The sequence below is a fragment of the Rhineura floridana genome, chromosome 5, assembly GCF_030035675.1.
Source record: "Rhineura floridana isolate rRhiFlo1 chromosome 5, rRhiFlo1.hap2, whole genome shotgun sequence".
Taxonomy (NCBI): Eukaryota; Metazoa; Chordata; class Lepidosauria; order Squamata; family Rhineuridae; genus Rhineura; species Rhineura floridana.
Genome location: NC_084484.1, coordinates 181423733 through 181436422, shown reverse-complemented (window position 1 = coordinate 181436422; position 12690 = coordinate 181423733). Strand labels below are relative to the sequence as shown.

Here is a 12690-nt window from a genome sequence, read left to right as displayed (position 1 = left end):
ACAAAACAGCGTTAAAAGCATTTTTTTTAAAAAAAAACAACTTTAAAAAAGGGTTAAAAACATTATTAAAAAACATATTAAGCAATTCTGACACAGACGCAGACTGGGTCAAGGTTTCAACTTAAAAGGCTTGTTGAAAGAGGAAAGTCTTCAAAAGGTGCCGAAAAGATAGCAGAGATGGCGCCTGCCTAATATTCAAAGGGAGGGGATTCCACAGTGCAGGTGCTTGTCACCACTTCTTCCCCCTAGAGTGAGGAAAGTCGGCCTGTCCCAAGTCAACTGCGTGGCATTGTCATGAAGCCACATTGGAGGGAGGGCCACACTTGTTCTGTCTACCTTGGCATTGTGGTGGGTGGGTAGCGGATAACATTGAACAGCATCGGAAATTGCAGTTTCCTTTGCCTGTGAGGTGGTTTTCTTTTGGCTAATCTGACATTCACCTATGCAGTGTGTGAGATCACCAGAAGTTCTGAACTCTGGCTAAGTATGTGAGTAAGTGCATTTGGGGTGATAGCATTGTTGAAGAGGCAGTTTGGATCTTGCAAGAAAGTGGAGGAAAGGAAAGAGAAATGGGCTCATGCTGTTGGGAATACCAGTTTTTGTTATGAAATCCTGTTCAGATCTTGTAAATTCAGGTCTGTGGCTTCCTTTATGGAATCAACCCATCTCTTGTTTGGCCTTCCTCTTTTTCTACTCCCTTGTTTTTCCCAGCATTGTCTTTTCTAGTGAATCATGTCTTCTCATGATGTGTCCAAAGTATGATATCCTGTTTCATCATTTCAGCTTCTAGTGGCAGTTCTGATTTAATTTGTTCTAACATCCAATTATTTCTCTTTTTCGCAGTCCATGATATGTGCAACGCTCTCCTCCAACACCACATTCCAAATGAGTTGGTTTTTCTCTTATTCACTTTCTTCACTGTCCAACTTTCACATCCATACATAGAGATCGGGAATACCACGGTCTGAATGATCCTGACTTAGTGTTCAGTGATACATCTTTGCATTTGAGGACTGTGACACCCTTCCCTGGCTCTCCCTGTCAGGTTCGTACCTGCTCGTGGTTACTGCCTGTCTCTAGGCACCACCAGGGACTCCACCAGTCCGGACTGTCCTTTTATATGGTTTCTCTCCCCGCTCTAGCACAGATCTCAACAGATCCCCCTGCTAGGCAACCACCAGTCACGTCCTAATACTAGTATTCCCAGAGACTCTGAATACTGGTATTGTTATTCTCTTCACCGCTGCCACCATTTGTTACAGTTTCCCTTCAGCCTTGGTCATTACCTTACCCTCCCTTCTGGTCTGTGAAACCCCAGCCAAGGATCAGGCCTTTGGTAAACCAAATTAAGTATTTATTAAAGATAACAAAGCTAACAAGATTAACAAGATTTCTTCTTAAGGCACATAAGCATATGGTTTTACTCAATACTAATCCGAACTCCACCCCCCTCCTTCTCCACGCTCTCCTGGCAAACCACTCTCTCAAACCCACCAAACAACCCACTCTTTCTCTTCTCCCCCCAGATTCCACTCTCACTCTTCCTTTTATACGTTCAGCCATTTTAAACACTCAGCCAATCATCTAGCATTCTACTGCCCATTCACTCCCCCTCCTCTTTCACTCCACTTACCATGTATCTTCTAAACAAACAACACTTACCATATATACATTAATATAGGAACATCACAAGGACCTTTTCTAGTTCTCTCATAGCTGCCCTCCCCAGTCCTAGCCGCCTTCTGAATTCCTGACTATTGTCTCCATTTTGGTTAATGATTCATTCTTTTAGGGTTCTATTTCCCCCCCTATGTATTTGGTTTTAAACGACTAACATGATCTTTGTATCTTATATATTTGTAAGTCACCTCAAGTGCGTTTCCCTCCAGAAAGCAATAATGAATAAATGTAATAGTAATGGTTTAAGCACTTGATGAGAATCTCTTTCAAAACACGGCCCCTGAAACGCATTGGACATGTTTTCTTCTTTTTCTCTCTCCCCCTGTGCTGTACTCATAACATTGTGATGCGGGCACTCCACATGAATCCCATAAGTGCAGTGGGCTGGATTCTGTGATTCTTTCCTTTTGTGTGTGTGGGGGGGGAATAGAACGTAAGAATATAAGAAGAGCCTGCTGGATCAGGCCAGTGGCCCATCTAGTCCAGCATCCTGTTCTCACAGTGGCCAACCAGGTGCCCAGGGGAAGCCTGCAAGCAGGACCCGAGTGCAAGAACACTCTCCCCTCCTGAGGCTTCCGGCAACTGGTTTTCAGAAGCATGCTGCCTCTGACTAGGGTGGCAGAGCACAGCCATCACGGCTAGTAGCCATTGATAGCCCTGTCCTCCATGAATTTGTCTAATCTTTTAAAGCCATCCAAGCTGGTGGCCATTACTGCATCTTGTGGGAGCAAATTCCATAGTTTAACTATGCGCTGAGTAAAGAAGTACTTCCTTTTGTCTGTCCTGAATCTTCCAACATTCAGCTTCTTTGAATGTCCACGAGTTCTAGTATTATGAGAGAGGGAGAAGAACTTTTCTCTATCCACTTTCTCAATGCCAGGAGAATAGTGAACACACTCTGCAAACAGATGCTTCACACATGCAGGCCTCAGCATGGGACACCCACATCACATGGTACCTCGTGTGCAAAGCTGTGCCCTTCCTCTCCATATCCATCACTTCGCTTGCTTCGTCAGTCCAGGAGCCAGGCCCTTGTAACTTCTGAACAGGCTCTGAGTTGGTTACATAGAAAATCATAGAATCATAGAGTTGGAAGGGGCCTTGTAGGCCATCGAGTCCAACCCCCTGCTCACAGCAGGAAATCCACAGCTAGAGCATCTCCCGCAGGTAGCTGTCCAGCCTCTGCTTGAAGACATCCAGCGAAGGGGATCCCACCACCTCCCTAGGCAGTCGGTTCCATTGCCGAACCGCCCTTACTGTCAAGAAATTCCTTCTAATTTCCAATCTGAATCTACGCTCCTGCAACTTAAAACCATTAGACCTAGTCCTACCCTCTGGGGCAGCAGTGAACAAATCTGTACCCTCCTCTATGTGACAGCCCTTCAGGTACTTAAGGAGTTTAATCATGTTGCCCCTCAGCCTTCTCTTCACCAGACTGAACATGCCAAGTTCCTTCAACCTTTCCTCATAAGACTTGTTCTCCATACCGGCTATCATCCTTGTCGCCCTCTTCTGAACCCGCTCTAACTTGTCTATATCTTTCTTAAAATGAGGCGCCCAGAACTGAACGCAGTATTCCAGATGAGGCCAGACTAATGCAGAATATAGTGGGACTATTACTTCCCTCGACTTGGAAACTATAGCTCTGTTTATGCATCGCAAAACCGCGTTTGCCTTTTTTGCCGCAGCATCACACTGCTGGGTCATGTTCAACTTGCGATCCACTACAATTCCAAGGTCCTTCTCACACGCACTACTGCTAAGCTGGGTATTTCCCATCCTGTACCTGTGCATTTTGTTTTTGTGGCCTAAATGCAGAATCCTGCATTTGTCTTTATTGAATTTCATTTTATTAATTTCAGCCCAATTTTCTAGTCTATCCAGGTCCCTTTGTATTTTATTCCTGTCTTCCATTGTGTTAGCTATTCCTCCCAGTTTTGTATCATCCGCAAACTTCATAAGGCTTCCCTCCACCCCATCATCTAAGTCATTGATAAAAATGTTGAAGGGTATCGGCCCCAGGACAGAACCCTGTGGCACTCCACTGGAAACCTCCTTCCAGTCCGAAGCAGAGCCACCGACGACCACTCTTTGAGTACGGTTTTCCAACCAGTTGTGAATCCACCTGACAGTATTTCCATGTAGTCCGCATTTGACCAGTTTGCTAATCAAAAGGTCGTGGGGGACTTTGTCAAACGCTTTGCTGAAATCTAGATAGATGACATCTACAGCATTTGCACCATCTACTAAGCTAGTGACCCAATCAAAAAAAGAGATGAGATTAGTTTGACAGGATTTTTTCTTGACAAACCCATGCTGGCTCCTTCTAATCACAGCATTGTCATCTAGATAGTTGCCAATGGACTCTTTTATTATCCGTTCTAATATCTTTCCCAGTATTGAAGTCAGACTAACCGGCCTGTACTTCCCCGGATCTTCTTTTTTACCCTTTTAAAAGAGCGGGACAACGTTTGCCCGTCTCCAATCCTCCGGCACCTCTCCCGTTTTCCATGATTTCTCAAAGATGATGGCAAGAGGTTTTGAGAGTACATCTGCTAGTTCCTTCAATACTCTGGGATGCAGTTCATCAGGCCCTGGAGATTTGAACTCATTTAGGTTAACTAGGTATTTCCTGACTATCTCCTTATCAATCTCGAACTGCAGTCCCGACCCCTTACTGAGATTGCTACCGATGCAAGGTTGCACACTGTTCCCTTTTTGGGAGAAAACGGAGGCAAAATAGGTGTTGAGCAGTTCTGCCTTTTCCTCGTTATCTGTCAACATTTTGCCATCTTCATTGAGCAGCAGTCCCACCATTTCCTTGGTCTTTCTCTTGCTTCGAACATATCTGAAAAACCCCTTTTTGTTGTTCCTCGGTTCCCTTGCCAGCCTCAGCTCATTCTGGGTTTTAGCTTTCCTTACGCTATTCCTGCAAGCCCGAGCCGCTCGTCGGTACTCTTCCTTGGTGATGCGTCCTTCCTTCCATTCTTTATACATGCTCTTTTTTACTTTTACCTCCTCCACCAGTCTTCCGTGTAGCCACATTGGCTTTTTCCAATGTCTTCCATTTTTCTTCCTCTTTGGAATTGTTTGCGATTGCGCTTTTTGTAATACGTTCTTCATGAACTCCCACGCTTCTTGGGCTCCTTTTTTCTTTAGTCTATCTAGCCACGGGATCCTACCCATCATTTCCCTGAGCTTGCTAAAATCGGCTTTCCTGAAATCCAAGGTCCATGTTTGACTATATTCTTCTTTGGCTTTTCTCAGAATGACGAATTTCAGCATTACGTGGTCACTTTCCCCCAAGGTACCTACCGCTTTAATTCCCATGACCAATTTGTCCCTGTTAGTTAAGATCAGGTCCAGGATTGCCGATCCCCTTGTTCCTTCTTCTACTTTTTGAAAGAGGAAATTATCAGCAAGGCCCATCAGGAATTTGTTGGAGGCTTTGTGCTTCGCAGAGTTTGTCTCCCAGCAGATATCCGGGTAGTTGAAGTCCCCCATCACTACTACTTCTTGCCTCCTTGAGATTTCAGAGATTTGTTTGAGAAAGGCCTCGTCTACCACCTCTTCTTGGCCAGGGGGTCTGTAGTAGACACCTACTACCATGTCGGTTTTATTTGTTTCTCCATTTATTTTTACCCAAATGGTCTCTACCGGACCACTTTGTTCACTCTCTTGGATTTCCATAGAGGTGTATTTGTCTTTGACGTATAACGCTACTCCCCCTCCTTTTCTGTTGCTTCTATTTTCTGTAGAGTTTATATCCTTGAATGGCTATATTCCAATCATGGGAGTCATCCCACCAAGTCTCTGTTATCCCTATGAAGTCATATTTGCTTTGATGCACTAAGACTTCAAGCTCCTCTTGCTTGTTTCCCAAGCTCCGCGCGTTGGTATATAGACACCAGAAGTCTCTTTTGGCCTGATTGGATTCGTCCGTTAATATACCGTGAGCTTTGCCCTGCATCCCTTTCTCTCTCCCAGTGTCTCCTGTACCCTTCAAATCGTTGCGTTTACAACCCGCTGTCTTTGGATCGGTATTTAAGCTATCATCTCCATCCCCCAGAGGCTTTAGTTTAAAGCCCTCTTGATGAGTTTTGCCATACTTCTGCCCAAGAGATTCTTCCCAGTCTTCGTGAGGTGCAGCCCATCTCTTGCCAACAGTCCCCCCTCCAAGAAGCTTAGACCAAGGTCCCAGAATCCAAACCTCTCCCGTCGACACCATCTGCGTAACCAGTCGTTGACCTGCAGTATCTTCCTTTCCCTTTGTAGTCCTCTATCCTTCACGGGAATAATTGACGAGAAGACCACCTGCGCCCCCAAATCCTTGACCTTCCTACCCAGAGCCTCATAGTCCAAGGTGATCTGTTCCAAGGTGTTTCTGGCCGTGTCGTTCATGCCCACATGGATGAGGAGAAAGGGGTACCTATCTTGTTTCCCAATGAGCCTCGGCAGGTTGTCAGCGACATCCCAGGGAGACAACAGACTTCCCGATTCGTTTTGTCCGGCTGGCATACCAGTGCCTCTACCCCCCTGAGCAACGAGTCTCCAACCACCAGCACCCTCCTCTTTTTGCCGCGAGCAGTGGTTGCATGAGCTTCCTTCTTCCGGGGTGTGGCGTCTTCCTTTGCAGCCAGTGGCTGTTGATGCAGGTGAGTTTGTTGAGGCTCTTCCAGGGTGCTGTCTGCCGAGAGATGCTGAAAGCGATTTGTTAGTTGCAGCAGTTCTGACTCCCTCCTGTTTTTCCTTGCCCTTAGAGTGACAGTCCTCCACGGGGATTTGTTGCTGTTGCAGTCCTGTTCTTCCTTGTCACTTTCTTCCTGTACTTTGTGTCGCTCCCTTAATTCCTCTTGTGTTTTATCAAGGAAGTCCTCATCTTCTCTGATAAGTCGCAGGGTGTCTATGCGTTGCTGCAGCCCCCTGACCTTTTCTTCTAGGAGCGCCACCAATCTGCACTTGCTGCAAGTGTAATCGTGTCTGGTTTCCGTTAAGAAGATGAACATAGCGCACATGTTGCAGGTGACAACAACTGCTTGATCCCCCTCCATTTTATGTTTGTTTGTGCTTTGCACGCACCGCCGAGCCTGGTGGGAAAGAAAGTATGCAGATGAGCTGCTTACCTCACCAGAGCTCCTCCTCCTCTCTTGGTCAGCTGCCTCCCAAGTCTTTCAGGGTCAGGAATCCCGACTCCCTTCTCTCTCGCTGCCGAGCCTCACCAGACCTCCTCTTCCTCTCTTGGTCAGCACATCCACATGTTTCGTACCTGAGGGCAAAAATTAAAACCGTGGCATTTTAACTTTTCCATCTTTAAGGAGAACCGCTTTTATGTCATGATTTCTCAGCTTGCCAGAATGTCCGGTTTCCCCTGCTCTCAGGAGTGGCCATCTCCTCGTGGCACTTTTTCTTCACCCTGTTGTTGTTCTGTATTATTAAAGCTATAATCTTTAAAGAGGTGGAAGGGACCCCTCCCCTTTTCTGTAGTATAGTTGGCATGATATTGGCCAAAGGATTTGCTTGAAGCATCAGATATTTCTGATGGCTATAAACCAACTTAAACACCTTCATTTCTTTCTGCCATGAGGTCATATTCGCAACAAAAAGAGAAGGGGGCGGAGAATCAAATGTTTAAGTTACATTTTCTTTCCTTGAAGTATTCTCGTGCCGTTGGGCTATAGCTGTGCATTTTGGCAGGAAGCCAGACAATCATGATTTAGTATTTTAACCAGCTGCGATCAAGTAATGTCCCTCGGAGGGAACATTTTGTACAGAGGCAAAGATACATATTTGAGACTGTGAATTGTACTCTGTCTTTTCATAAGCTTTTTAGGCCTTTTACAAACATATTAAATAACAAGGCAATCTGTGTTTTCTTTTTTTTAATGGAAGGCTTTGTTTTTGTTTTTTTTAAAGGATCTTTTGACTAGGAAGGCAGGGGCAACCCTTAAAAATGATGGCAAAAACAGTGAGGCAGAAATGAGTGTTTGCATAACCAATTAGTTACAGATTTTAAAAAGTTGGTTCTGTTTATGTGTGGCTTCCCTTCACATAAGTGTTCAGTGTGGATGATGGTGTTGGCTGCTCTGAGTATATATACCAGCCTTTCCCGGTCCAATGCCTTCCAGATGACTATAACTCCCATCCCACTGTGGCACTGGGGTTGGGAAGCGTGGTGTATGCATACCTTATTGATGTGGGCAGTGGATGTCGACTGAGCTTAAGCATTCACTTGGCTGAGCTTCCCAGACTCCTCAGTCATTGTCCATCTCGATATGGATGCAATGGATCTCTTCAGGCACTCTCTACCCCACCCCGTCAAGTTTTTACCTAGGAAGAGTTTGGGAGCAGGCTTTACATTGTCAAATGTTCCTCTCCTGCGACAGCTCATCAAAGTCACCCAGAAGTTCCAGCATTTATGTGAATATGAAATCCTCCCTTTTGGATGGTTTCATCTGCCAGGATCCAGGGAGATCCCAGCGTAGGACAATAGTTATGAGGGAGAAAATGTCTGAGCCTGAGGCTCACTCCTTATCTCTCCCTTGACGGAACTTGTGGCAGGAAGATAAATAAATGCCTGAGCAGGACCTTGGTTCCCCTCTGGAATTCACCAGAAAGCCGGGGGATGCAGAAGGAAAAGTGTGTGACTTGGGAAGTGACATCTGAAGTCACAGACTTGCAGATGGTACTGTCTGCTAATATCGGATGGCGCCAGCTTTCAGGTAAACTCAAACGAGCTTGGGAGTTTGGTAAAGTTTTAAACCTGGCCAAGTTGGATCAGGAGTTATGGAGCAACAGAGTGGGGAGGGACTGTGTTTGTGGTGTTCAGAAACTGGCTTGTGATCAGTCCTTGCCCCCCTCTCCTTCCATAGCCATACATTCAGTGGAGTGTGTCCAACATAGAGGTTTCCAATGTGAAGTACTGCCATTAGTCCTGAGCCTGTAAAATGGACTAATGTCATTTCATTTCTGGCCCCAATTCAGGGTGCTCACAGTTGTGTTTAAAATCCTAAACGACGTAGGCCCCAAATATCTGAAACACCACCTGTTTCCCTACAGACCCTCTCAGGTGTTAAGATCAGCAGAAGGGCCCTCTTGGTAGTTCCACCGCTCTCAGAAGTTCAGATGGTGGAAGTTCAGAAAGGAGAGGGTCTTCTCTGTGGCAGCCCTTAAAGTATGGAACTCTCTCCTCTCTGGCAACTTCACTGTATAGTTTTCAGCAAATGCTGAAGTCACCCTCTTTACCCTGGTCTTTGACACGTGAGATGGGTGTTTGCTGAACCCACCCTATTCCTGTGACTGGCACTTGTTTTAATACTGGATTTTAAATTGTTGTAACCCATCCTGGAACCTGCTGGTGGAGGATGGGCAAGAAATTTGTTTGTTAATAATATTATAATATACAGTATGGTGCATTGGATAGTGGGTTGGGCAGACCTCACTGGTTTGTCACTCTTTTCTTGCTGTATGCTCTTCTTCATAGCGTTGTGGCAAGGTTTAAAAGAGGTAGCTATAATGTGCAAAGCAACAGTGAGCTACAGGAGTAGCTACAGAAACCTGTGACTGAAATAATAAATACTAATTGCAAGTCTGGGAAGGCTGAACCTTTTTCTGTTCATCATGACCGGGTTTAGGTTGCTCAAGTTGGGTAACTTCCCCCCCCCGATACCAAAGGTTGCAGAGTACTTCTACAAAGCCTTCCGCCTCCTTTTTAACAATCACTCTTTTCATTTTCTTTTATAGTGATCGGCATCACATTTCCAGCGCCATTCCAGTTCCAAAGAGACAAAGTTCTACATTTGGAGGTTTGGATGTTGGGTTCTCCAGCAGCCATCCTTCTCCAGACAAGGGACTCCGAAAACGGGCCAGCTCGGAGAATGAGAGACTTCAGTACAAGACTCCCCCTCCAAGTTACAACTCTGCATTAACGCAGCCCATTGCCATTGTAGGAGAGCCTGATAAAAAGGCTGGGTCTTTATCCTCTTCTTTAGATACCTCCATTGACTTCTCAAAAGACAACAAAAAGGGAGGGGATTTGTGTAATAGTTTAAATGGTGAAATCAGGAGCCCGAACCGCTCCCAAGATCAACAGGAATCTTTCCTGGGACCCTCTCGTGCAATAAATGGTGCGGCGTTGCTCAGTGAGCACCTCAGTGCAGTGACCAGTGACCAGCCGTCTGCCTTCCATGACCCCCTTGGTACTGACCTCCTCTGCACAGTTGAGCAAGCAGAAGAGATCATGGGCCTGGAAGCAACAGGGTTTGGCACAGGAGACCAGCTTGAAGCCTTCAGCTACATCCCAGTGGACCATGCAGTGGCTGTGGAATGCGACGACCAAGTCCTAGGGGAATTTGAAGAGTTCTCCCGAAGGATCTGTGCACTGAACAAGGATGCCCCCACGTTCCGCAGGCCACGGAAAGGTTCTGACAAGTGAGCTTTGGACATTGTAGTGGCGGCATGTTACAAAGGTAAAACCATATATATATATATAATATGAAACATATATATATATATATATGTCTGGAATGAAAATAAAACTTGCACTCAAAATCCCTGATCAGTTACAAGGTGGAATTGAGTGGGATGGGTGGGGGAGAGAAGAGAACTTTTGCTATAGTTTTGGGAAGTAGATTTTGATTACACACAATCATGGTATCTCCACAGCCCAGGATGTCATCATCTGCTGCTTCCTATCTTGGTTTTCTGGTGTTTAAAAATTGCTCTGGCAATTTGGGTTGGGCCATTTATGTATTGTCTGCTTAAATTTATTTAGATTTCTTTCAACCATCTGAGGGGCAGATGTGTGTGTGGGGAGTTAAGCCAGATGCTTAGCTGCAGGCATGCAGGGGGTGAGCATGTGCATGCCTCCCCAACACCCTCCTTCTTGCATTCAGCCAGGTCTTGCTGCTGTTCACGCTTTGGGGCATGTACGAGTGGCTTTCGTAGCTTGGGAAACGTGGTAAACTGAGGAGGGAGGCCTGTCTCTCAAAAAGCCCTGTCAAAACCTGTACACAATTTTATTTCCTTCCTTCCTACACACCATTCTTGTTGGCGTCAGTCACCCCACGTGGCCCAGTGAAATGAATGGGGCTTGCATAAGAGCCCCTTGAGTCCGATGCATTTCAATGGGCCCTGTGAAGGAGATGTTCCCAATATATTGTTCCCAGTGCTTTTAGGTAGAAAATTTGGGGTGGGGGAGGGAAGCGTAATGTACTAAAGTGTCGCCCTGACTTTATCATTGTGTGGCTGAGGAGCTCTCTCCCATATAGGAAGAAACACAGTTCTGCTTTGAATGACCAAATGCCCACTGTGTGCATCCGGGCCTGACCTGAAAACTGAAGGTGCTGCTTTAGGAGTTTACTAGTTCCCTTAGACTTCTTGGGAGGATAGGTCTCTCTCCAGGGACCATTAAACCCTAACAAAACAATACATAGGCACATTAGAGAAATGTCTAGACCCTATCAATCTGTGAAGCAGTTTACAAACATGCAAGCCAGACTTTATGTATACAGGGCAATAGATATGAGAGTACATGAATTGACTTTGACAGTGTTAGGTGTTGGCCGTACTTAATACTTAGTCTGTGGGGAAGGGGGAGGAAATCAACCAAACCATCCGTACGTTTAAATTGGAGGTGTCCAACAGTTTTTCAATGGTTCAAGTTTGACTCTACATGAGGTAGTTTACCACTGGCGCACGTGTTTCCCGCTGCACTAACGTGACAAGCAGAATTTTGGGGTCTGCTTGAGATTCCCGATGACGATATGCATTTTAGAGTTCAGACATGTCTGGCTCTTGCTTTCCACATTGTATACTGATGTCTGGGCTCAGTTGTGAGCTCATAAATAAATAAATGAATATATATATATATATATGTATGTATAGCAGAATAAAAGTTTAATTTACTTCATGGTGCCTGATATTCCTGTACTTAACTACTCCTTGAACCTTTGCTGCAGCATATTCAGCAAGCTTCACCATAAAGTTTGAAACAACTCTTAAGGAAACAGTTGAACATGGAGACAAATTGGCGTGCTCTTCACGATTGTGGTAGGCCTTGGGAGTGGCCATTTCTTTGCAGCCCTACAGCTAACTGGGGGATATGGAATCATATCCTGGTGTTTTTTTCCACCTAACCTCATGTTTTTTGGGGGGGAGGGTTGGAGGGGGGGTTGCATTTGCCCACACCAACTTTCCACGACCTGTTGCCCTCCAGATGTTTTGGACTACAGCTTCATCAGCTCCAGCCAGCCCAACACATAGGAATAATAATTCCACTGTGCTTTCAGAAAGTTTTCAGACTTTCCATTTCAACCTTATCTGCCAAAGAACCTTTGTCTGTCACTTGATCTTCAGGGAAGCTTGTCTCCCATTACTTCATTGCCTTCTCTTCGAAGAGTCACTAAAAATCCCAGGTCTCCTTAGGAAAACAGTTTGAAAGCCCTTATTCTACAGGTTCTTAACTTCCATGGTGGGGGGGAAACCGGAAAGCCAGTTGCCACAGCCGGCTGCAAAAAATATTTTGACAAAGCGCAGTGAAGGCTCTCTAAATCAAATTTGATCAGGTCCATTATATTTTATGTTGTTGAAATATTTGTAAGAGAAGGGAGTGATGGGTTACTGATCACATGGGTGACGCCGCCCACTTCTTAAAAAAGGTAAAGGTGTCCCCGCACTTGTAGTGCGAGTCGTTTCCGACTCTTAGGGTGACGTCTTGTGATGTTTACTAGGCAGGCTGTTTATATGGGGTGGGATTGCCAGTTCCTTCCCTGGCCTTTCTTTACCCCCCAGCATATGCCGGGTACTCATTTTACCGACCACGGATGGATGGAAGGCTGAATGGACCTCGATCCCTTTTACCGGAGATTCGACTTCCTCCTTCCGTTGGAATCAAACTCAGGCCGTGAGCAGAGCTTCGGCTGTGTTACCGCCGCTTACCACTCTGCGCCACGGAGGATCTTGCCCACTTCTTAGTTACTTATTTATAAAAAAATATGTCCATACTGCCATATC

At 45.6% G+C, this 12690-nt stretch overlaps 1 protein-coding gene across 2 annotated transcripts in view; it reads left to right on the top strand.

Moving 5' to 3' along the window:
• The window catches only part of UVRAG (UV radiation resistance associated), a 112213-nt gene extending 100626 nt beyond the window's left edge, over positions 1-11587 (top strand). For both annotated transcript variants that reach the window (XM_061629051.1, XM_061629050.1), the window contains one exon: positions 9421-11587. In XM_061629051.1, the coding sequence (XP_061485035.1) occupies positions 9421-10111 (691 nt within the window). In that variant the 3' untranslated portion in view covers positions 10112-11587. The remainder of the gene's footprint in view (positions 1-9420) is intronic.
• Positions 11588-12690: the final 1103 nt, after the last annotated feature.